Genomic DNA, 26731 nt, shown 5'->3' with positions numbered 1-26731 from the left:
CAGCCGAAAAGAGTCAAGGATATTCGCGAGACCCCAAATTGTGAGCACCCCGACGGCGCTCGACCCCCAACCTTGGGGCCGCGCAGCGGCTGGACTCCACTCCCAGGCAAGAGGAAGTTCCCATCGTCCAAAGACTCTGGGGCTTCCTCGCTAGCCCCTGCCTTCTTCAGGAAGACCCTAGAACACAGACAAAGCCGCCAAGCGACAGTTCCCACAGTAGGAGCAGAAATGCAGTCTCTCTGCCCTCCGATCTCGCGCACTATCCTTCCGCGGGGCGCAGAGAAGGCGCGCACGGTGAACGCCCCAATCTCCCCGCCCTCAGTACCCTACCCGGGTCTAGAGTTGAGGGTCGAGGTTCCCTGCAGGGGAGAAGTTGGTGGGGCAATTACTGTCTCCCTAACCCCCAACTCCCGCTTCCGTCACCCGCCCCCCTCCCAGGGGACGTGCGCTGGGCCCGGGGCCGCCGGGGCGGGGAAGGGTCGGGGCGGGGAGAAACGTTTATATAGCGGCAAGGAGGGATGTGGGAGCTGCCGCCCGCCTGCGGGACACCGGGAGGCGAGAGGCTGCCCGCGTCGTCGCCGGTTCCTTCTCGAGTTCCCGAGGCCCCCGCCGTCCCCCCGCGGTCGGCGGCACTCGGCGCGGCGCTCCCGGCGGTGCGCTCGGTGCGCTCAGTGCGCGCGCGCGCGGAGGAAACCCACGCAGCGCTTGGCAAGTGCGGGGCTGAGTGCCCCGAGGTAAGTCCTGAAGCCGTTTGCAAGTGGTTAGTAGTGGCAGGGGAGGGACCGGCCAGATGGAGAGGTGAAGATTGTGGTGAAAAGGAAAGAAGTGAATTTCAGAAACTCAGAATCGCCTCCTTGCGTTTTTCACATCCTCAGAGCAGTTAGCCCTTCTCACCCCATCTTCTAGTTTCCTGCATCCCTCTGTAGGCAAACATACAGCCTATTCTGCTGTCACTCTCTGCTCAGGGCCCCTTGTCTCCCACTGCACACGCATGCGCCTTGAAGCCCGAAAGGTGCCTTGGGGACCCTACACTGTCCCCAAACCCAGCACAGGGGCCGGTGTGTGGCAGGCACCCAGGACTATGGGGAGGGGTGAATGAGGTTAACCAGCCTGGGTCTGGCAAAAGTCCCTCCCAAGTCTGTGCAGACCCAGTCTGTACTTTTGCTTCTGTATACCTCATCCAAATTTATTAAAGATGGTTGGGTTTTTTATTGTTGTCTCAGGGGAGGGGAGAAAGAAAAAAAAATGCACCCATTTATGAATGCTTAGTAACATCTGCAGTGAGTGGAACCCCAACTACCTGGCTCAATATCAAATGTTCAAATAATTTTGTTGAGGGGAGGAGGCAAGCTGCAAGAGGGAAAAACATTGGAACGAGAAAGTGATTTCTTCTTGATTTCTTCTGTTTCCTTTCGTGGTAAAAATCTCTCATTTCTCCTTTTAGGCATCTACTCTATGGAGATATTTAAAGATGATCTTTGCCAGTGGGGGAAAAAGTTTTGGTAGGGGCGAGGGGTGGTGATGTTGATAAGGAATATCGGAGATGTTGGCAGAAATCATTAAGATTTGAGATACAAGAATATTAGAAGTCGTTTTAAGAATTTCTGTAGTTACAGAATCAGCAGTCATGTTGCTTTTTAAAGGAAGGATCTATTAATGAGCAGTATTTTTAATACGAAAATTTCAAGGATGCCATTTTGAAGTTACAATGTAAACTTACTGTTCAACGTCCCCATAGGTGAGATCACTTAACATAAAAATCCTAAAGAGTCTGCATAAAGTGATTTAAAACACTTTGTAAAAACTTTTAAAGTTTAAAGCCTTAAATTTTTTTCCTTGTAAAAGTTGTCAGTTTCCTTCCTCCTCCCTCATTTTATTCCAAAATATTAGAAGTGCCCAAGAAAACCTGAAAAGAAGGCTTTTCTGGCACTCGGAAGTCCATGTGATTTCAGATCTTGTGCAGTGTGAAATCAAACTTTATGATTTACATAAAAGACTTTATGTGAAACACCCACTGAAGGATCTTCAGCTTTTTTTTTTTAAGTAGTAAAAGCCTTTTAATTTTACTAAATGTTCTTGTGATTCTTTTCAAAGGCCATCGTTAAATATAATATACTTGCAATTTCCATTTTTCCTATTCCCTTCACATAGTTGGAATTTCAGAAAAGTTTGAATCATTGGATGTTTGTAAAGAAAAGATTTATTTATTTATTTATTTATTTATTTATTTATTTATTTGCATAGACAGTGTTAAGAACAGCTAATCAAGTCACCAAATGAAGGTTACATTATAAGAATCGTGAATAAAAGTTGGTGTGTTATTTATTCATCTATGTACGTACTATTGTATGCAGTCTGATGTCTGAAAGTCTTAAAAATGGCTGAAAAAAAAATTCCCTGTCAGTAAATATCCCCATTGCTAGAATTTCAGAAAAATATGTGATTGCTACCTGTACCCTCTGTAAATAAATAAAAGTGGTCCAGACCAATGGGGATGTTTTTGTGACCAAAGAATGGTCACCTCTACAGTCCCAAGAAGTAAGTATGAAGATTCAGTTTTCTATACTACTTTTAGGAATATCATGAATATAAGACTTTTCCGGGGTGATCAGATGTTGGCCAATATCTTTTTTTCCTCTCTTCCTGACCTTTTTGCTGTTGTCCTTGTTATTTAAAGTAGGAAGTGGTTTAGCTTTGCTCTGAAACAGGTCTAGATTCAAGTTTCAGATCAGTCGGGACATTCATTTAACCTCTCTGAGGCTTCTCGCACCTGTCACATGGAACAGTGATACCTCCCTACCTCACAGGGATGTGTGGGAAAAAGAAGATCCTTAGACAATGCCAGATGTAAGTGCTCAGTAAATGAAAGTGGCAGTGATGATGATGGTAACACTTACAGATCAAAGCAAATAGAAGTGTTCCAAATAATTCAGTTAATGTTGAGCCCAATTTTACTCCATGTTTTGACCTCACTGAAATACCTTGTTTCCATGGAGTATAACACATGATTAATGGAAACGTGTTACTCGCCAAACATTGCAATCTCCCTTTCCCCCTGGAAGTGTTCCAATCTGTAGAGATCACTTAAGGAAAGACCTGTCACTTAGGTCCTGGTGCTGCTGTCCTGAAAGAGATGTTTGAGAGTTGTTCCTACCCTGATTTCACTGTGTATGTCTTCGTATCTTATGCTTTACAATTTCAGGAAACTTTTTCTAGAGAAGTCAAATTGTTCCTGCAAGTGGAAGGCTGTGAGAAGTGCACTCAGTGTTTCAGTTTCTTTGGATCGTGATTTTGTGATAACAAAAATACCTTTCTGTTTTCGGCAATTTCTGCTTTTCAGAATTTTAAGATAAAGACCCCACTTCAACCTGAAGTTCTTTAAGGGAGTGGAGAGTTAAAAGGCACAGAGGATAGGGGCTCCTGGCTGGCTCAGTCGGTTAAACATCGTCTTTGGCCTAAGTCATGATCTTGCTGTTCCCGAGTTTGAACCCCACATCGGGCTCTGTGCTGACAGCTCAGAGCCTGGAGCCTCTTTCAGATTCTGTGTCTCCCTCTCTCTATCTGCCCCTCCCACCCTCACACTCTGTCTCTCTCTCTCTCTCTCTCTCTCAAAAATAAACATTTTTTAAAATTTATATATATTAAAAAGGCACATTTTTTCTTTTTTTTTTCTTTCTTTTTTTTTTTCTTCACAAAACAGCAATTAACTGAAGGCCAGACTCTTTAATGAAGGAATAGAGAGACTTGGTCTCACATCCTGTCTTGATTCTTCTCCCTCCTTCCAAACTTGCCTTTTCTTGGGGTGACCTCAAGGCCCTGGCAGAGGAATTTGGAAGGGAACCAGTAAAAATGGACATTGTTTGGCTAACATAAACCATGTGCACAAGAAAAGATCTCTTATGTTTCTCAGCATCCCTAACGCTTGCTTCCACAGTACCTGGCATTAGTACATCCTCAATAAATAAGTGATAAATGAATGACCTAAAATTTCAAAAGTCTGGCTGAAGTATGCATCTTGTATAAATCTGGAGCCATTGCCCTTTGAGATCCACTAACATGCAAAACCTCAGGCGAGATTAAGGAGGCAGCATGACCTCTGCTTGTGTCTCGGCTTCTGAGACACAGTTTTGCTAAAGCAAAAAGCAACTGACTATAAATCTGACCTTTATGAATTGTCTTCACTGACTGAGATAAACCTAAAAACGAATACTTTTTATGTTTCCAAATAACAAGTTCAAGGAGAGTTACTGGTTTAATTTCGCCACGAGTAGAAAGTTTTCTCCCAAATGCTCAAGCAGTAGAGGGGAAGGAAGAAAGACACAGCATGCAGACTAACTGCGTATTATGAATGGAAGCCTCAACATTCTCCTCGAGTCACAAAGACATAATAAATATACATTTAACCATTCTCCAACAGTTTACAACTAAGGATTGGGTATTGATTTGACTCTAAAATGTTTTTGCAATGCTCTAAGTACGGTATCCTAGACTTTAGAGAGGAAAGATTTTGCCAGACTTAGTTGGCAAAGATTTTTGTGTTGGCTTGAAAAACCATAAGCTAATCACTTATTGAGTTCTTTAAAAACAAGTTGATTAATGTTTGGCAAGAAATCCTGACTAAAAGTCTCCATTACATGAGTCCAAATACAATAGCACTTTGAAGATCATGAGCGAGTCATAGTCACATTTGACTATTACCATTTGGTGGAAAATAATCCCACAGTGTGTCAAGTGGCCCATGTGCCATCTTTTGGTCCCCCCACCCCACCAGAGCCAGCATGTGTCATTTGAACTCTATAAGCACATTTACTTTCACACTTCTCTGGGACGGTTAGACTCTATAATACTAAGAAGATGATGTTACACATTGGAACAGATTTCTCTCAGGTCCAGGCTTTTCTCCACTGGCTAGCAGATGACGTCAGAACAGCCCCCCCTCCCCCCATTCCCTCTACTTTCATTGTTTTGGTAAACACTGCAGGATTCTTACATCAAGCACCTGTGAAGACCTGAGGGCTTTCTCTGGCCTTGGGAGGATGCCCGAGTCACATGGTATAGGCCAGAAGGGCCTGGGAGTTAACACCCCTGGGAGCAACCCCTCACCCAATAACACATGTATATTGGTGACTATCCCAGCTTTCTCCTCTCTTGGGGAAGGCAGCCCTTGAGGTATGACCTGTATATTCTTCCAGAGGTTCTGCCCAAGGGATTGAGCTGCAGCTGCCAAGAGTGACAACCTATCTGTCCACTACTAATTCTACATTGGCTTCCTTCCTTTCTCTGTCTCACTCCCCTGCTCCTCTACCAGTGCTTCCAGAGATCACTTGCTAAATAAAGTAACTGCACAAATTCTAGTCCAGAATCTGCTTTTGGCGAAAGCAGATTACTACCCTAATCTTGTTAGCTAACTACCCTAAGTTTGTTAGCTATTTCAGTAAATGCAGTGTCTTAGGTATGAGGTATACTATAGATTCCACTCTAGCCAAAAATTGAATCAAGAATGGAATTCTTGATTTCCACACTAAAGAAGAGAATTTTGTCCCTAGCCACGGGTAGTTCACTTGTATCTGGGACAGTTAGTTTGTTGTTCCTGACCCAGTCCTGGATTCCTGTCAACCCTTTGAGAGCTATGTTGTGGGGACATGGAGGGAGATATTAGTAAGGACTCAGGTGACCCCATTATTAGAGAAAAAGTGTATTCTGCTGGTTATGAGAAGCAACTCAAATACATGCTCTGTAAAGATGGAAGTGCCCTCTCTATATTTCCGTTGGGTGTTTCAATCTCTCCCTCAGGTTTGGTCACCATTTGCTTACTGTGTTAGAGTTCTCCAGAGAAACCAGATCATTAGTTAGGCACATAGAAATATGTAAGAGGAGATTTATTATAGGAATTGGTTCACACAATTATGGAAGCTGAGAAGTCCTATAATCTGCCATTTGTAAACCAGAGAACCAGGAATGCCTGTAGTGTAACTCAGACCGAGACTGAAGGCCTGAGAGCCGGGAGTGCCAATGTCTGAGGGCAGGGGTAAATGGATGTTTCAACTTAAGCAAAAAGAGCACATTTGCCCTCCCTCTTTCTTTTTGTTCTATTCAGGTCATCAATGGATTGCATGATGTTCACTTGCTTTGGGGAAGGTGATCTTCTTTACTCATTCTATCGATTCAAATACTAATCTCTTCTGGAAACACCTCACCGGTACACCCAGAAATAATGTTTTCCCATCCCTTAGTTCAGTCAAGTTGACATATAAAATTATCCATACAGTTCCCAGGTACTTCCTAATCCATCCCCCCAAGCCAGATCTCTCTTCAGAACTCCAGACCCAGATATCTCACTGCTCACAGTGCGCATGAACGTCTTCCACTCCAAACCCAACAAGTGCCAAATGGTATTTACTATCTTACCCACACACCTTCCCCTCTTCCTACATATGGCACAACCCAATGGCTCCACCAGAACACTCTGGAGTAGCCCTGAAGCCTTTCTCTCAGCCCTCCTCAATAGTCCCATTTCATCAATCTCCAAGTCCTAACAATTTCATTTCCAAAAAATCTCCCGTCACCTGTGCTCCTAGTTCCCAAACACCATCCTTTCTTTCCCCCAGACAACAACTACCTTCTAGCACACCTACTGCCCCCATATTTCAGCCTTAGTGAGCTTCCTGAAACCTGTACTTTCCTCTGTTTATTCCAGTGCCTTTGGATAAAATCCAAAATCCTTACCATGGTTGAGAATCATCCCACAGTCTCGCTTTATCTACTTCTCCTTTCTCATGCCTTTCTATTTCTCTCCTTATCCACAAGTTCTTTAAAAAGACCTTGCTCTCTCCCACCTCCTGCTATTTGCATTTGGATTCCCCCTACCTAGCACAGTGTTCTCTAGATTCTGAATCTGGCCCACTCCTTTTCTTCCTTGAAGTCTCAGCTAATATGTCTATCCATTGAGAAAGCATTACTGGACCATCTCTGGTATGGAGGTACCCTGCCCTGGGTTCCCACAGTACCCTAGGCTTCCAGTCATATTGCTCTTCAACTAAACTGTGATTATTTCGTCTTTCATGTTCACTAAGCTATCTTCAGAGCTAGGCACTTAGTAGCTATATCTGTTGTATGAATAGATGAGCTGAGGTTAGGTTTCTTACTAGCTGATGATCATGGGCAGGTCACTTAAGCTCTCTGAACTTTACTTTCCTCATCTAAAGTAAAAACCGCATCCAAGCACAGGATGATTAGGGAGACCTGATGAGATTATGGATATTTGGTTTTTGGCACATAGTTGACCCTCAGTAAATAATAGTTCCTTTGAATACCTAGAATTTTATAAGTACTATGCTTCTTGACCCTGTGGTGTTCTGAGACAGTAAAGGCCACAGTTAAAAGGCCACTTTGCTATACTAAGGGCTTTGAGTGAAACCCAGTGGAAAGAAAGTGTCATTTAGCCAAAAGCATCCTGCTGGTCAGATGTCCTTTCAAACTGTGCATGGAGTGTGTTTTTGGAAATGAAATTGACATAATAATATATAATGGTATCTAATTCCCTCACACAGTTTCTTCCAAACAATCCTTATCCTCAGGCTTCAACATCTGTATTCCCTGGATTAATGCCATTAATCCAGTTTCTAACCAGAGGAGCTTTATCCAAGAGCTTTGCCTTAGAAAACGATTCCCAACTGCAATTCCTTCTTTATCCACCCCCCCCTTTTCCATGATTATTTTCATGATCCTATAACACCAGTAAGCGCCTAATTGTTGGGCCCCCCGGGACCTGTCATGAAAATGTTCACAAACCCTGATGCATGCTTGTAGGCGACTTAACTGGGCAGAGGCAAGTACTAAATAAATTAATGGATTTGTACTGGTCAATGATTAAGGCAAAGAACTTTTTAGATTTTACTAGTGGGGAGTGAGTTAAAGACATAATTGTGTTGGAAATTAGAGTAATAGCACCTCAGGGAGCTATCAGCACAATTTAAAGTTTTTTACGTATTATTTGGTAAGTTACCACTTTGGCACACTTAGGTCTATAGCAAGTGCTTTCAAGCTCACCAGCCAGGAGGGCTCTGCCTGTCTTCAACACACAGTTTGTAAACCTGCTTTGTTTCCACATATCCCAACAATTTGGGCACATGTAGTCATTTGTAACTAACAGCCATTATACTAAGAATAATAGGTAAATTGATGTTGATGGTGTTGTCCGTTAGAGACCCGCCTCATAAATCCATAAATATGTATCCCTAGATACAAAATACTTTAGGTAGGTGTCTGTTTTCTCCCTAAAACTTGAGGGTTTTCATTTATCTCTTCCTTTATTTTATATCTCAGTGCCCCATCTATTCTTTCAGTTTCTTCGGGGAGAAAGTTGCAATTAGGCATAGGTGTTCCATTGTCATCTCAATCAGCAGCTGTAAAAGTTACTGAGTTGGGTAGTGCATTGGACACTGAAGGAGAGGTTGTGATTTCATACATTGCATACCTGCTAACCTCTTCGCTGAGAAAGGAGCCATGTGCCCTGCACTCCGAGCTGTAGCCACGTCACCAGCTTCAGCCAGTAAGCAAGAGGTGACCTGGCCAGAACCAGCCCAAGTAGAAGGAGATGGATGGCTCTGGGTTCACTCGCCGGATCTTTGAATACTCCAAACCGAGGGCGTTATGTCAATTGCCTCAGCACTTATTTAGCACTTTATATATATTATCTCATTTAATCCTTGCAACAACTCAGTGAGGAACATACCAGACCCACAGATGAGGGTCTGAGGTTTCAAGGTGCATCAGTTACTAGCTAGTGGAGGATTTGAATTCGGGATGTGGTAACCCAGTCCTCGACACTGCTACCTATTTGGCTGGGTCAGCTAAAAAATGTGTGCTTCAAAAATGTCAAAAAAATATATATCAAAAAAAAATGTGTGCTTCAAAAGCCTAGAAGCTTCCATTGTTGATGCTCAACTTAGATCCCTGCATGGTTAGAATAATAGTTCAGAAGTCATATTTTCACTGGTAAGTAGAAATTTTGCCTCTTTTTTTAGGGGAGGGAAGAAAGGGAGAGTGCCGAACTCAGCATGAACATAAAGTCCCAAAGAGATGATGTTTGAGTAGCTACAAAACTCAGTAGCTTTATTCTCTGTCACTGAAATTGACTTTGGTTAATATTTTCAAAAGTCCATTCTCATTTTGCTGTTTGACTTTCATAGAATCCTAGAATTTCAGAGCAAAAATGGGTCTTTAAATCATTTCAACTATTTTTTTTTTTGTAAGCAAAGTGATTGCTTCCTCCCCCACCCTTCCCCACAATTAAAACTCTTTGATGATTTCCCACTGATCTTGGGATAAAGACAGACATAGACAGATCCTGCAAAGCCATGCATTGGCCAGTTCTTTTCCAGCCTTGTCAGGTACCATGCTTTGCTCTGTGTTCTATTCATACTGGACTTCCTTTGATCCTTGACCGCTCCGTTCTCCTTCCTACCACAGGACTTTTACACAAATTTTCCTCCCTACTGGAGCACCACACCCTGAGTTAATTCTCACTATTCCTCTAGATACTAGCTTAAACAGCAGTCCTTTAAGGAAGCCTTTCCTGAGTTATCAATTTCCCCTATCATATCTCATCACAGTATATAATAATCCAAAAATACATTAAGTACCTTTTCATGTATAAGCTTTATTTTAGGTGATGGAAAACAAGATGGACAAAGTCCCTCCTCCAGGGAGGATATAAACAATAAAGAAGTCCACAAAGACGTCCAGGTGGTGTTAAACGCCAGGGAAACAACAACAACAACAAAACAAAAAGCAACAGTTATTTAGGGGGTCAGTTACTGGCTCTGACGAAATGGGAGGTTGTCCTGGATGGGGTGGTCAGGAGGCCTCTCTGAGGAGGTGACATTTGGGCAGAGACCTGAGTGAACACAGGAATGAAACGAGGCTGCCCTAGGGGAAAGGAAAGGATGTTTCCAAGCAGACACAACTTGGGAATATTCAAGAAGAGCAAGGAGGCCAGTGTGGCTGGAGTGAAGGGCACGAGAGGCAGAGTGAAGAGGATGATATTGGAGCTTGTGGGGCATGGCCAGTGTCATGGAGAGCCCGTGAGCCATACGTGTGGCATGGGAGTCTAATCTAAGCCTGATGGAAAGTCGTGGGAGATTTTGAGCAGGGAGATACTGACCTCATGTGTGGCCTTCAAAGATCACTCTGACTCCTGTGTGAAGAATGTCTGAAGAAGGGCAAGGGTCAAAGCATGGCGATCTGTTAGTATAGTAATCCAGGCAACAGGAGGCAATGGAGGCATGGGTGTGGTGGGAGGTGGTAAGAAGTGGTTAGATCTGGAATCTATTTCGAAGGTACTGTTGACCAGACTAACTGATGGTCCAGCTATGGAGTCTCAGAGAAATCTCTTTTTAAAAAAAAAAATTTTTTTTAATGTTTATTTATTTTTGAGACAGAGAGACACAGAGTATGAATGGGGGAGGGTCAGAGAGAGAGGGAGACACAGAATCCGAAACAGGCTCCAGGCTCTGAGTGGTCAGCACAGAGCCCGATGCGGGGCTCGAACCCACAGACCGCGAGATCATGACCTGAGCCGAAGTCGGACGCTTAACCGACAGAGCCACCCAGGCGCCCCGAGAAATCTCTTCTTTACAACGCGTAACATAGTTGTAATTTTACACTTGATGTAACTCTTTCGAAAACAACTCCCTCCATGGACTGGAAGATCCGTGAGGACAAAGACCATGTCTGGTTTTACTTTTTTTTTTTGCCTACATACTACCTAACACTGTGCCTATAAATAAGTGAATGGATAAATATACTAAAATCACCTTACTTTACAGGTGAGCAAAATGAGTCTCTGAGAGGTTAAGTTTAAAGGACTGGCCTAAGGGGGCGCCTGGGTGGCCCAGTCAGTTGAGCATCTGACTTCGGCTCAGGTCATGATCTCACAGGTCTGTGAGTTCGAGCCCTGCGTTGGGCTCTGTGCTGACAGCTCGGAGCCTGGAGCCGGCTTCGGATTCTGTGTCTCCCTCTCTCTCTGCCTCTCCCCCACTCATGCTCTGTCTCTCTCTCTCTCTCTGTCAAAAATAAACATTAAAAAAAAATTTTTTTTAAATAATAAAGGACTGGCCTAAGGTTTCTCAGCTCAGACTAGAATCTATGTCTCCACACTCCTCATTCAGGCTGTTTTCCCTCTTGCACTAGAGCCCCTCCCAAACACCATGCTCTTTCATTTGGGGAGGGAGGGATTCCCAAAATGTACTACAAATATCCGCAACGGCTGACTTGTCTGTTGAGGCAGGCATTGTTCTAATCACTTTTGAGACTCTTTGGAGGCAACGTGAGTTTGTGACATTTCTTCTTTCCTCCTCTGAGCTTGTTTTCTTCTCCAGGAAAACCATTGATCTTATCCCACTCTTAGTGTTATACGTAGCACCCAAAGTTGGTCATCCTAAGCCATCTGACCTGTGTCCTGTTTTGAAAGACACCGAAGCTTAGACAAGAGCAGCTGGTGTGCATAATCTCCACATAAAAAGTTAGCCATTCAAAAATGCTCACTCCCCAAGGGCATTTTGAAAAAATAAATCAGTTAAGGCAAGCTGTGATTAAGAGGGAAGAAAGAATAGGATGCAATTAAGAGTTTCCTCGGTTCTCTTGGAAGGGAAAAGCTGCCTGAAATGTAACTTTCTCAAGCAATGATCACATCCTTGGACTGCTGCCTTTCTAATTAAAGTCCCGAGATATATATATATATATATATAATTTAACGAACAGCTGGTAAAATTGGATCCTTGGTCTGCAGAAGTTTACCAAAGAATTTCAGTGTTTCTGTGTGACTGAATACTAATATCTAACCCTGGAATACAAAAAGAGGAAATTAATTCTACTAGCTGCTCATCATCCAGGACCTTCTAGGTTGCACCCTCCCTGGTCTGCATAGTAATCCGTTCTCTTCGTTCCCATCAAGCTACTTGCAACATTACCTTTTCTCTTTTCATTATTCTCTCTTGGAAGCAGCACTCAATGTACTTTGTACCTTTCAGAGCACTTTCTCCTGTCCCGAGACCCAGACTTCACCCTCCCGAGGCTTCCAATCTAGTGAGAGGCCAAACATGAATGAGATAAACACTCAAATGAACATTTAGTCACAGATTTGAGATGATGTGCTATGAAGAAAATGAAAAAGATGCCATGAGAGAGAAAAATCGCCAAGGAGAGCTAATCTATAAGGAGAGGAGAGGACCTCCCTGCGTAAGTAGTATTGCAAGGAAGGCCTAGAGGATGAGGCCTAAGTAGGAGTCAAATGGGCAGGGGCTTGGCTTCTCAAACTTTGATGTGTACACAAACTGCCTGGGGATCTTGTTCCACTACAGGCTGATTCTCTAAGGCTGGGATTCAGCATTTCCAACCAGCCCCCAGTCATGCTGAGGAAGCTCAGCCAAGAACCACACCTTGAGTAGCAAACAGTGTAGGGCAAGGGTTGGCAAAGCTTTTTCTGTGGAGAGCTAGAGAGTAACGTTTTAGGCTTTGTGGGTCACACAGTTTCTGCTGTAACCATTCCACTGTGCCCTTGTGGTGTAAAAGCAGCCAGAGATAACATGTCAGTGTATGGGTATGACTGTGTGCCAGGGAAACTTTATTTGGCAAAAGAGAGTCAGATTTGGCTTCAAGGTGGTAGTTTGCCGGCCCCTCATGTAGGATAAGGGCGTATCAGCTCTCAAATTTGGCTGCATATGAGAGTCACCGGGGGTTTCGAAAAATACCCACCAGGTCCCTATTCTGCATCAGTTAAATCAGGATTCCTGGGGATGGAGCTGAGGCATCGGTAGAGTTGAAAATCTCCCCAGGTGATCCTAAGTTGCAACCTGGGCTGAGAGCCACCTAATCTCGTTTGATAGTCTGTAATTTCTTAGCCCTAGGAGGTATGTAAGGTACAAGTAACTCACATTTCTTTATTTCTGAGACACCATCAGTTGCCCAAAAGCTTTCAAGGAAGGGGAAATGTACCAGAAAATGTACAAATCTATAGTAATAGCATTCTGATTTCATGGATTTTTGAACGGGGGATAAATGTGCACTTTGAATCCAAGAAATACGGTGCTTTCATCCCTATTATTCAGATGAAGAAAATGAAGCACAGAAGATGTACAGATTGTATGATGATATGCCAAGGAGATATAGGCAAAATCTTGTGACTTAACTTGCTGAACTACCTTTGTTTCAACAAATGTGCAAGCCCTTCCTTCCCATCTGGACCTCTGCCGGTGTGTGCTAGTCGCTGCCCCCTGCTTTGGACACACTTCCTTTCCCCCTTAGAATCTCCTAATTCCTGCTTCTACATCAAGTCTCACTTTAGCCATCTGCTTCTTGTGAGATGTCCTCCCTGACCCCACACCCAGGGGAGGGGCCCCTGCTGGGAGCACCTTCTGCCCCTAGGAGGGTGCCCCATCAAAGCCTGGTCTCCTTCTGTTTACACAGACTTATCTTCCAGGCCTGGGAGCAGTCTTGATGGCAGGGACCATGACTGGCTTGTCATCGTTTTATCTCTGTTACCTAGTGTGATACTGTGACTTATAATAAGTATGTATTTTGGTCTTCCATCTATAGTTCCTGGCTCACAGCCCCCCAAATCCTTGGATTTTCTCAAGCAATAAGAGCAATGGGAGCTTCTTCGGTTATAATATTTGGTCCCTTGTCCTCAGTTCCTAAGCAGCAAAGGTGAAATGGTGCCTGGTTATTCATGAATCCCTTTCAACCACCACTGGATTTTGGTGGAAAGGGACTCGCCCCAATTATGTTAATGAGGTGACTCTTAGAAAGCACCTGAGGACAGGGGCTGGTTGCCAAGGAAACCAACCCTGAAGGGAGGGTTGGAACTTTTAGCCCCACCCCCTGATTTCTGGAAGGGGAGAGGACTGGAGGGTTTACCAATCAGCAATGGCCAATGACCTAATCAACCACGCCTATATAATGAAGCCTTCACAGAAACCCCGAGAGGACTGGGTTTGGAGAGCTTCCAATTGCTGAACGTGTGGAGATGCTGGGGGAATGGCATACTCACAGCAGGCATTAAAGTTCACCTTTCCCCCCGTGCCTTGCCCTATGGTGATTTTCCATCTGGCCGTTCCTGAGTTATATCCTTTCTAAACAAGGTGACAATCCAGTAAGTAAAATGTTTCCCTGAGTTCTGTGAACCATGACAGCAAATTAATTGATCCCATGAGAGGGTCATGGGAACCTCTGATGTGTAGCCAGTTGGTCAGAAGCACAGGTAACAAGTTGGACTTGCTATGGGCATCTGAAGTAGGGTGGCGTGGGGGAGTTTTGTGGGACTGAGTCCTTAACCTGTGGGATCCGAGGTGATTTCCAGGTGGATAGTATCAGAATTGCATTGGATCGTAGGATACCCAATTGTTATTAGAGAATGTTTGGAGGTGTGAATCACCCCCCCCCCCCAATATACACACACGTATGAATTGGTGACCAGAACCACTGCACTTGTCTATAGCAGGGCCTCAGGAATGTTTGAGGCATGCATGCATTTTGGCCCAGTCCTGATTGTCCTTACTTTAAAGCATAGTACTTGAGGGGCACCTGGGTGGCTCCCTCGGTTAAGTGTCCGGCTTTGGCTCAGGTCATTATCTCACAGTTCATGGGCTTGAGCCCCTTTTGGGCTCTGTGCTGACAGCTCAGAGCCTGGAGCCTGCTTTGGATTCTGTATCTCCCTCTCTGTCTCTCTGCCCCTCCTCTACTTGTGCGCACGCGCGCAGTCTCTCTCTCTCTCTCTCTCTCTCTCTCTCTCTCTCTCTCTCTCTCTCTCATTCTCTTTCTCTGTCAAAAGTAAATAAACATTAAAAAAAAATTTTTTAAAGCATAGTACTTGAGCATGGTTATTTTCAAAGCAGGTCTCCAGGCATGCTACATTAGTATTCACCTGGGAGTTGATTGGAAATGCACATCTTTGGCTCCATCCCAGACTTACTGATTCAGTCTCCAGGATGGGGCCCCACAGTTTGTTTCAGTTGGCCTCCCTGGCAATTCTGTGTGAGGAACACAGGTTAGGGTATGGGACCTAAAGGCAGACTGCCTGGCTTCAAATCCTCGCTCTGTTGCTTAAAAATTATTTGGCTCTGGGAGATTTACATTGCTGTTCTCTGTCTCCATGTTCTTGTCAATTAAATGGAAATGATTGAAAATAGCAGCTATCTTAATTGGGTTAACAACAGCTGTTAGCACAACACTTGCTCACAGTGCTCAAAATATGTTAACTGTTAGTAGTATTAGCTGTGTAACTATGGGAAAATTCATTAACTTCTCTGAATTTTACTTCCTTCATCCTTATTTTTTTTTCCTTTATGTGTGTGTGTGTATGTTACATTATTTTCAGGTATACAATATGGTGACCCCACAACCCTATACATTATGTTATGCTCCCCACAAGTGTAGCCACCATCTGTCACCACATATCACAGTACAATTGACTGTGTTCCCTATGTTGTGCCTTCTATTCCTGTGACTCATTCATTCCATAACTGGAAGACTGTGTCTCCCTTTGCCCTTTACCCATTTTGCCCAACCTCCCCTCCCCTCTGATAACCATCGGTTTGTTCTCTGCATTTATGGGTCTGTTTCTGCTTTTTGTTTTTGCTTTTTTGGATTCCACATATAGGTGAAACCATATGATACTTGTCTTTGACTGATTTCACTTAGCATAATACCCTCTCGGTCCATCCGTGCTGTCACAAATGGCAAGATTTCATTCTTTTTATGACTCGGTAGTATTCTGCTACATGTATATACCACATCTTCTTTATCCATTTATCTGCGGATAGACACTTAGGTTGCTTCCATATCTTGTCTATTGTAAATAATGCTGCAATAAATATAGGTAAATCTTTTCAAATTAGTGTTTTTGTGTTCTTTGGGTAAATACCCAGTAGTGGAATTACTGGATCATATGGGACTTCTGTTTTTAATTTTTTCAGGAAACTCTATACTGTTTTCCACCGTGGCTACACCAGTTTGTATTCCCACCAACAGTGCAAGGGAGTTCCTTTTTGTCCGCATCCTTGCCAACACTTTTTGTTTCTTGTCTGTTTGAGTCTAGCCATTTTGACAGGTGTGAGGTGATATGTTATTATGGCTTTGATTTGAATTTCTCTGATGATGAGTGATGTTGAGCATCTTTTCATGTGTCTGTTGGCCATCTGTAGGTCTTATTTGTACTTCATCTGTAAAACAAGGATAAAATCTTTGCCTCATGGGATTTTGAAAGTTAAATTTGTGTGATGGATTAATTATATAGGTCAGGTTTGCGAGACTCTGGTGCCCAGGTATTTGCTCAAACACCAATCAAGACGTTACTGTGAAGAGATTTTGAAGACGTGACTAACCTCTAAATCAATGGACTTTGGGCAAAGCAACTTGCCCTCCATAATTTAAATGGCCTCATCTGAATCAGTTGGACTTTCCAAGGGAAGACTGAGGTCTCCCCTCCAGGGAAGAGTGTCTTCCCACTCAAAACTGTGACCTCCACCCCTTTCAGAATTTCCAGCCTGCCCTCAAGATTTCAGATTTGCCAGTCCCCACTGTCACATGAGTCAAGTCCTTCTCTCTCAATAGACATACGCATATATACTCTCTCTATATTATACCTGACTGAGACCCTGTGCGAGAACTGCCCAGGAGTGACCATCAACCTGCACACACACTCTGTTGGTTCTATTTCTCTTGAAAGCCCTAACACGTTGGGGTAAATATGTGTAGGTCAGGATTTCTCAACCTGTATAGTTTCCCAACTATTGACATTTTGGTCAAGAGAATTCTTCGTGGTGGAGAACTGTCCTGTGTATTGTAGGACATCTAGCAGCATCCCTGGTCTCTACCCACTGGATGCTAGTAGCACTGCCCCCTCCTCCGGCAGTAAAAATGACCCATCTCTTCACACATTGCCAAATGTCCCCTGAGGACAAAATCGCCGGTGGAGAACCATGGGTATGAGTAACTATTACATCACAGGAGCTGTTTCTCCTTGGTTCATCCCCGCTAAACTAGCACCACACTGCTGCCTCTGTGGTCCACACATTTTCCGCTTCCCCACTGAAACAAGTGTATCCCTTTACATGAAATCTAGCTCAAAACTCACTGCCACTAAAGGTGGCATTCATACTCCTTCCTCCATCAGATCCCATGTCTATGCCTGTTTTTTCCTTGAGCCATTTCACTTGATCACACAGTTTTCCAATGGTCTTTTCACACTTTTACTAAGTTTGTCTGCTCCCGTGGAACCTCCTCAAAACAAGGGGCAACTGTGGTAAGAGGAATAGATTATTGTATTTGAGTCTAAATCCTGCTGTTTGTGGTAGTGACTTTGGGATAGTCACTCAGTCTTCCTGAGTTTCAGTACTAATATCTACATAATGGGAATAGTTGGGTCTACTTCAGACAGTGATTATAAAGTTCAAGCACTTTTTGAACTATAAAAATACTTTTTTTCCCAAAAAGCAAAACCGTGGCTTTCATATCTTTTTTTGTCAGAGAATAACTAGTACAGGGGGAGTTGGGATGAAACATGACCTTGGAAAATGCTAAATGAACAAATGAGTACATGAATTTGCATATCATATCTTACAGTTTGTTTTAATTTATTTTCTTCTTCTGATAGCTTTTAAAGTAATGTAGGCAGGGTCCTTTCTGTGTCCTTCGGAGATTAATATATGAATTACCTAATGGAGCAGTTGCCAAGGCAGTGCAATTTGCCTACTTACTGGCCTCCAGTTCCTGGAAATGATGGCATTCATCAATAGCCCTACTACCCCCGTTGTCAATATCTTTATTTCCTTAAGGAGCATCATGCTTGAGATCAAGTGCCTGTCCTTTAGAACTGGTGGAAGCAGTCCTCTTCTAGAAGAATCCTTTCTGCACCCCTCACCCCCCACCCCCTTCCCTGCCAAGGCATCAAGATGCTTCTTGTCTGATTCCCTGTAGTTCTCTGGGCTTGCTCACTGGCATCATAGCACAGATCTGCCTCACTCCCTCCTCTATCAGACTGAGTTCATGAGGTCCAGGTCTGTTTTTACTGCATTTGGCATTCCCAGGGGCCAATGCACTGTTTGACCAAAGCACTGCATTCATGAGTATGAAGATGACTCACTAGGGCTCCAATACTATGTGTCCATCTGTCTGCAGGATGTCTCTACTTCCATGACATGTGGACATCTCAAATTCAGCATTTCAAAAAAAAACTAAGCCTGGACCTTCCTTTCTGTTCCAGTTATCTAATTTTGCAAAACCATTCCACAATATAGTGGCCTAAAAATAATTTGTGTCTCATGGTTGTGTGGGTTAACTGGTCTTTCCCGGGCAGTTCTTTCACAAGGTCTCAGCCAACTGGTGGCTGGGGCTGATGTCCTCAAAAAGATTTTCCTTTTTTTTTTTTCTTCTAACTTTTTTTAATGTTTGTTTTTGAGAGAGAGCAAGAGACAGAGTGTGAGTGGGGGAGGGGCAGAGAGAGAGGGAGGCATAGAATCTGAAGCAGGCTCCAGGTTCTGAGCTATGAGCCCAACGTGGGGCTCAAACCCACCAACAGTGACATCATGACCTGAGCCAAAGACGGATGCCCAACCAACTGAGCCACCCAGGCACCCCTTGCTCAATCACATCTGTGGTACCTGGACTGGATGGCTGGATCATATGAGGGCTGGTGAGGCATGTCTCTTTTTTTCCCTCCCCTACGTAGCTCCTCCATGGGGCTAGCTTGGGCTTCCTAATATGGTGGTCCTAGAATAGTGAAACTTGTTACATGATGATTGGCTGCTGCTTCTCATGTTCCTAGAGCTCCATGATCCTGGGTAGGCTTCTTGTGACATAGTATTAAAAGTCTTAAGGCCTTGCTTCTGCCACATTGTATTGATCAAGTAAATCAAAAGGCAACATAGCTTCTAAGTGAGGGAAATTAGACGCCCTTTTCAATGGGAGCAGTGGAGCAGTAGCAAAGAATTCATCACTGTATTTAATTGATCGCACTTTCTAACAAGTACGGTTTCTTGCCTGTCAGTGATTCTTTTGTATCCGTACATATTAGGATTTTTTTTTTTTTTTTAGAGAACATATATTGGAATGAAAATAGAAATTTCTTTAATTTCTTTGTTCATTATTTTGGGATACTTATTCTTCTTACCAGATTGGCTTTCATAAGACTGGGAAACTCTGTTTTTTTAAGAGCCTCAGTTAGTTCCTCCTTACTTGCTGCATTATATTGTTTAGCATTCTTTTTTCCTTCCTCATTCATGAAATGTACAACTGGAAAGAGTGATAAATATCTGCTACCCAGATTTATCACTTAACATCACCCAATGTTTGTTTCAAACTTTGTTAAATAAAATATTACACAAAGGGTTGAAGTTCCCTTGATCCCTCTCCTAGGGACCCTATTTTCCATTTTGCCTTCCTAGAGGGTACCATTGGTCTTTAGTTTTGTGTTATCCCCAACTTCGCTTTAATATATACGGGCTTTTAAAAAATAGTATTTGGATGCGTTTTAATAATTTTACGTGGCTGGGTTTATACTACTGCTGGGACTTACTGCCTGAGCCTCTCATCCAGAAATGGAAGTTCTGCTGTGGGTAAGTCATGCTAACCTACAACTATTTTTCTCACTTTGTTTGGAGATTTATTCCTATTAAGGCATGTGGAGCTAAATGATTTAACATTTGAGTAATATTGTCGTGTATGGGTACGCTCCAGCTTAATTACTCCCATTTTCCTCCTAATGAACATGTAAATGATTTGCAGTTTTTACAAACATCCATAGCAATTTTCTTGTGCACATGTATCAGAATTTCTCTGGGGAATTTGCTTTAAATGAAGTTTCTAGGTCCTGTTTAATTTTACTAGATAATTTAGAATTTTCTTTGCAAAATGAGTGTATTAAATTATATTCACACCATTAGAACCATGTACAGGAGCTCTGATTTACCCACATCCTGTCCACCCTTAGTAAGTCAGTCTCTAATTTTTGCCAGACTCTTAGGGAAATGGTATCTTACCGTTTTAATATGCATTTCCCTGTCACTGGTAAGGTTGAGGACCTTTTCATTTGTCTGTCGACCACTCAGATCACTTCTGCCATTAACTGTCTATTCATATCCGTTGCCCATTTTTCTGTTGGGTTTAGTAGTCTAGTTGATTATTATGACCTCTTTTGTCAACATTTAACATTTGAATGTGCTTCCATTCACTCCTTTACGGTCGGTCTGTGCTTTACTGTATCTTCCTTAAGAATTTATTCTAGAGTCATAATGATTTTGCATTTTGCCATACTGCTTTTGGAGATTTTTTTTGCTTTATCAGAGTTTAACCTTCGTAAATATCTGTGCTTTTTCTTGAATAACATCCTCCTTCCATCTTCCATATTGTTGTCAAGTGCTTTAGTTATACTTGATTTTAAAACACCCCACGGGGTGCCTGGGTGGCGCAGTCGGTTAAGCGTCCGACTTCAGCCAGGTCACGATCTCGCGGTCCGTGAGTTCGAGCCCCGCGTCAGGCTCTGAGCTGATGGCTCGGAGCCTGGAGCCTGTTTCCGATTCTGTGTCTCCCTCTCTCTCTGCCCCTCCCCCGTTCATGCTCTGTCTCTCTCTGTCCCAAAAATAAATAAACGTTGAAAAAAAAATTAAAAAAAAAACACCCCAAATTTATTTTTCATAGTATTATGATGGGGATGGAGGAAAGTATATAAGGAGAAATTATTTTCAATAGGATGCTAACCAAAAGTCTAAGGAGGATCTGATATTTAAACAAATATCTAAGCAAAGTAAGGAAGCAGAAAATGCAAATGTTCTATGTTGAGGTAGAATAAGCTTGTCCTGTTCAAGGAAAAGTCTCATGGGTGCAGCCGGAGTGGGGTGGGGGAGGGGAAAGGAGGGAGATGAGGTTAGAGGATTAATAGGATCAAGGCCATGTAGGGCCTGGAGAGACAAGGTAAGGAATTTTGAGTAGATGTGTGATATTACATCCTTTTTTAAAAAAAAATACTTATTTTTGAGACTGAGAGAGACAGAGCGCGAGCGAGAGAGCACGAACAGGGGAGGGTCAGAGAGGGAGACACAGAATCCAAAGCAGGCTCCAAGCTGTCAGCACAGAGCTGGACATGGGGCTCGAACTCACGCACCATGAGATCATGACCTGGGCCAAAATCGGACGTTTAACCAACTGAGCCACCCAGGCGCCCGATCTCCTTTTTTAACTTAAAGCACTCTAGAAGAATCAGTAGTTGGCAGAGAGTAGAAGGAGGAAGCCCAGTTAGGAAGCTGTTGCTAAAATACAGGTGAGACAGTGGTGTCTTAGATTGGGTGGAAGTCAGAGTGTTGAGAAATGGCTGGATCTGATACCTATTTTTTATAAAGAAGCCAACAGGGTTTGCTCAAGGGTACAAAAGAGAGGAATTAATAGTAACTTCTATGTTTCTAGTGGGGCAACTTTGTAGTAGTGGGACCTTTATTTTAATAGCCAACAATTAACTGTGAAATTATGCAGGTTAGTTATTTAGTGTATTTGTTACAACTCAACAGTTAGATTTAGGTCTGTGTCTCTCAGTGGAGGCAAACAGTTGGAGACACTGTATTGACATGTGATTAGTTCATTCCACTTCTATTAATTAATAGCTGTGTGACTTTTGGCAAGCTACTTAATCCTCTGACTCAATCTCATCTATAAAATGAGTCTAGAATCTAAAAAAACTGGGTTTTTGAGAGGATTAAGTGTAGCCCTTAGAACAATGCCTGGCACATAAAAAGTACTCAGTAAATATTCGCTTTTCTTATTCTTTCCGGGAACCCTCCCTTGCTCCCCATTATAGGCAGTCAAACCAGGGATGTTATGAATTACTCTTTACTTTGCTTGCTCAGTGCAAGTCAGAATATTTTCCAAAGGTACCTAATATTTTTCAAAGCCGATAGTGAAAATCTATGCCAAGTTTAGAATGCTACTCTGTATCTGGATCTCTTCAGTTACTTCCTGCTTTTCTAAGCCTAAAATTTAAGAGGTCAACATATAGTAGGTATTTGTTGAATGTCTACTTTGGGCTTCACTGCCAGAATATTAAACGGGACCATTTAGACCTAATTTCTATTTCCTCCCATCCTAAGCTATGTATGCTTTTGATTTAGCTGCAATGAATAAATATTTTATCAATGACCCAATATATTTCATTACCTCTCTGGTCCTTCTGGGTATTACTGGATAGATCTCAGACTAGCTGATGTCATTGTTGGCTTTTGTGAATTGTGTCAGTATGGCTGTCCTTCTGTAGCTTTAGCCAAACGGAGAAAAACAGCAACTTGGAGGGGAGAAGCCTCTATTCAGACTTAATGGGATCAGCTGTAAACAGCAGAAATTCACATCAGTTGATAGTCATTGAGAAAGAAAACTATTCAAAGAAATAATTTCCAGTAAAAGAATAATTACAAACATAGATTATCTGGTACATTCTAACACATTAGATAAAATTCCATTATCCTCAGAGAACTGGATAGCACGCAAGGCTGTGCCTCAAGGAAAGCAATTATAGTGTAGTGGGGAAAAAGTTCTGGCCCCGGAACCCTGGGGCTGGCTGTGGCCTGGACAGATGCTCAGCCTTGCTAAGCCTCAGATGTTTCTTTTGTGAAATAGGAATAATTCCAATCTACCTCACAGGTGTGCTGTCAGGAATCTGGGGATAATGGTTATTAAAAGGCATGGAAACATACTCAACGTTGTACCTCTACAAGCCTGTACAAACGCTGAGACTAGAAATGTGTGAGGAAAGACTTGAGGACAGGAGGTAAATATTGTTCCTTTACAGGGTATTCCTTGGCCAGATCTTTTCTAGACTGCTCTACACACAAGCCATCCTGTTGTAAAGATGGCAATAACAAGAATAAAAACAACAGCTATCATTTATCTAATATTATGGCAAGGCAGAGCCTGTGCCAACGCCTTAACGTGTATCGTCCTCAGTTCATAAAACCCCCTGCAGCCAGCCCTTGAAGCGGGTGTGGTTACTAATAACTTTTTATAGATGAGAAACATGTTCAAAAGAATTACATTACTTGCCTGGTCTCAGTTAGTGGGGCGCACAAGCAGGATTTTAATCAAGTAGTCTGATGCCAGGACCTGTAAGTTTGACCACCAGGCTACACAGCCTACAACTGGTCCATTGTGGAGTTCGAGTGTGACCTCAGAGTAATGACTGGCAGAGTGATTCCCCCTGTGCCTCAGGAATTCTCCTGTGCCCTGACCACAACTTCTCTCCTGCCCCTACTATTTTGTGCTGTCCTACCATTATAAGTGTTGGGAGCTTCTTTGGTGGCATTTTATTCTGGGGCAGATACACCCAGAATTGTATATTGGAAAACACAACAGTAACTTACATGTGATTTAACAGAGGTGGACGTATAAACACATGCGTGGGGGAGCCCCTTTCCGCACAATCACTCAGGTCCCCAGGCCGAGAGTACCTCTGCCATTTCAACATTGGTTTCTTGAGGTTATCTCCATTCTAGCCACTGGAAGGGGAAAAGAGCCCCCTAGGGGAACGCCCCTTGGGAGGTATAAGGCCAGGCTGGGAAGCAGATAGTATCACTTCTGCTCACCGTCCCCTAGCCAGAGTGCCAACATTTAGCCATTGTGGAGTGGGTCTGGGAAAGGCAGTCCCCGTCTTGTAGACACGGCATAGTGACCACTCTGCAACACAGAAGGAGCAGCACAAATTTTGGTGAACAGCTAGAGATACCTGCTACTGGAATCATGACGATGCAAGGTGATTTATCACCGATGAAGTTTTCTCTGTGTTCCTTTAATTGGGTTCTGCAGGGTGCAGAGAGAGTTATGAACTTGGGAAAAGTTTTCTGGTTAAAACACATTTTTGCTTCCCTGCTTCCTATTCCACTGATACAAAATTTATCATAGATGACAGCCACAGGGGGACAGATTTCTCCCTATAACTGTTCCATATCTGCCCTCGACATGTCACTAGGTACTTTCCTAATTGGCTGATTTTTTTTCTTTCCTCTACTTAATAAAAAAATTATTATTTTTCTATACATTTACTGGATCTCAGGTACACAAAATTGGATTAATCCTAACCCTTAGTTCATTGGACACTCTCATCCATAGGTCCTTGTAAGTAAGACTTTCTGTTTATTTGCTTGTTTACTAATAATGTAATAAGCCTGTGAAACTCTCCCCATATTAAAACTGGAGTATCAACAAGAACTTATGTCTATGAGAAATTTCCTCCCAGTTCCATCCCCCTGCCTCCTACATCCTACACAATCACTATCCTGCATCTTGTGGCTTATTATTCCTTTGCTTTTTTTATTTTTTTTTAAATTTTTTTTTCAACGTTTATTTATTTTTGGGACAGAGAGACAGAGCATGAACGGGGGAGGGGCAGAGAGAGAGGGAGACACAAAATCGGAAACAGGCTCCAGGCTCTGAGCCATCAGCCCAGAGCCTGACGCGGGGCTCGAACTCACGGATCGCGAGATCGTGACCTGGCTGAAGTCGGAGGCTTAACCGACTGCGCCACCCAGGCGCCCCTCCTTTGCTTTTTTTAAATCAACTTTATCTTTTAGAGCAGTTTTTAATTCACAGCAAAATTGAGCAGAAGGTACAGAGATCTCCCATATACCCCCTATCTTCACATATGCATAGTCTCTCCCATTATCAATATCCCCCACCACCAGAGTGGTTCATTTGTTACAATTGATGAATCTACATTAATACGGCATCACTACCAAAGTCCATTGTTTACATATGTTTCATTCTTGGTGTTGTACATCCTATGGGTTCAGACAAATTTATAATGACATCTATCCACTATTAAAGTATCATACAGAGTAGAAACCCTTTATTCCTCCTCCTCTCTTAACTCCTGGCAACCACAGAACTTTTTATCATCTCCATAGTTTTGCCTTTTCCAGGATGTTCTATAGTTGTGATCATACAGTATGTAGCCTTTAAGAGATCGTCTTCATTTACTTCGTAATAGGTATCTACACTTCATCTGTGTCTTTCATGGCTTGAGAGTACATTTCTTTTTAGCTCTGAGTAATTCCATTATTTGACTGTCCCGTTTTATTTTTCCATTCACCTGCTGAAGGACATCTTGGTTGCTTCCAGGTTATGAGAATTATGAATAAAGCTGCAATAAATACCATGTGCACATTTTTGTGTGGACAGAAGCTTTTAACACTTCCGGGTAAATACCATGGAGCACAACAGCTAGGTCGTTTGGTAAGTGTATGTTTACTTTGTCAGAAGCCACCAAACTATCTTCCAAAGTGGCTATGCCAGTTTGCATTTCCACTAGCAATTTGTGAGAGTTCTTGCTGCTCCACATCCTTGCAAGCATCTGGTGGTGTCAGGGTTTTGGATTTTGGCCATTCTAGTAGGTGTGCAGTGGTATCTAGTTTTCATTTGCAGTTTCCTGAGGACATGTGATGTGGAGCATCTTCCATATGCTTATTTATTATCTGTAAACGTTTTGTGAGATGGCTGTTAAGATTCTTTGGCCCGTTTTTAATTGGGTCGCTGGTTTTCTTATTGCTGAATTTTAAGAGTTCTTGGTATATTTTAGGTAACGGTCGTTTATCAGATGTGTCTTCTACAAATATTTTCTAGCCATCTGTGTGGCTTGTCTTCTTTCTCTTGATGTTGTCTTTCTTTTTGTGAAGGTTGTAAGTCTGTGTCTAGGGGTGTGTGTGTGTGTGTGTGTGTGTGTGTATGTCCAGTTGTTCCAACACTGTTTATTAAAAAGATTATCTTGTCTCCATTGTATTGCTTTTGCTCTATTGTTAAAGATCAATTGACCATATTTATATGGGTCTATTTCTGGGCTCTCCCTTCTGTTTCAATATCCATTTGTCTATTCTTTGGCTAATACCACACTGTGGTATTGGGTTTGATGCAGTCCCACTTGTTTGGTTTTGCTTTTGGTATCAAGTCTTTAATCTTTTTTGAGTCAAGTTTTGTGTATGGTTTGAGGTAGAGTTCCAGCTTAATTCTTTTGCACGTGGTTGTACAGTTTTTCCAACACCATTTATTGAAGAGACCGTCCTTTCTCCACTGTATGTTCTTCGCTCCTTGGTTGTAAATTAATTAACCATATATGCATGGTTTATTTCAGTACTCCCTCTTCTGCTCCATTGATCTGTATCTGTTTTTTATGTCAATACCAGACTGTTTTAATTACTATAGCTTTGTAATAGAGTTTGAAATTAGACAGTGTAATACCTCAAGCTTTGTTCTTCTAAATAAGGCTTTGTCTACCTGAGATCTTTTATGGTTCCATACAACTTCTAAAATTGTTTATTTCTGGGGCGCCTGGGTGCCTCAGTTGGTTGAGCGACCGACTTCGGCTCAGGTCATGATCTCACGGTTTGTGAGTTTGAGCCCCGTGTCAGCACAGAGCCTGTAGCCTGCAGCCTGCTTTGGGTTCTGTGTCTCCCTCTCTTTCTCTGCCCCCTCCCCCACTCGTGCTCTGTCTCTCTCCGTCTCAGAAATAAATAAACATTAAAAAATTTTTTTAAAATAAAATAATAAAAAAAATAAAATTTTTTTTCTGTGAAAAATGCCATTGGAATTTTGATAGGGATTGCATTGACACCACACATTTTTTTTTTAATCTTACTGCATTAGATAGGGCTTCCAATGTGATGTTAAAGACAGAAGTGAAAAGGGAAAACCGTGCCTTATTCCTGAA

General features: G+C 42.6%; 1 protein-coding gene across 1 annotated transcript in view; it reads left to right on the top strand.

Annotated features, from left to right (window-relative positions):
- The first annotated feature begins 213 nt into the window (after positions 1-213).
- Positions 214-26731, top strand: part of COL6A6 (collagen type VI alpha 6 chain) — a 166350-nt gene continuing 139832 nt past the window's right edge. The window contains exon 1 of the mRNA XM_045037620.1: positions 214-734. Coding sequence (XP_044893555.1) covers positions 229-734 — 506 coding nt within the window. The 5' untranslated portion in view covers positions 214-228. The remainder of the gene's footprint in view (positions 735-26731) is intronic.

The sequence above is a fragment of the Felis catus genome, chromosome C2, assembly GCF_018350175.1.
Source record: "Felis catus isolate Fca126 chromosome C2, F.catus_Fca126_mat1.0, whole genome shotgun sequence".
In the NCBI taxonomy this organism is placed as follows: Eukaryota; Metazoa; Chordata; class Mammalia; order Carnivora; family Felidae; genus Felis; species Felis catus.
Note: the sequence above shows the minus strand (reverse complement) of the source record. Positions and strands in the feature narration are given on the sequence as shown.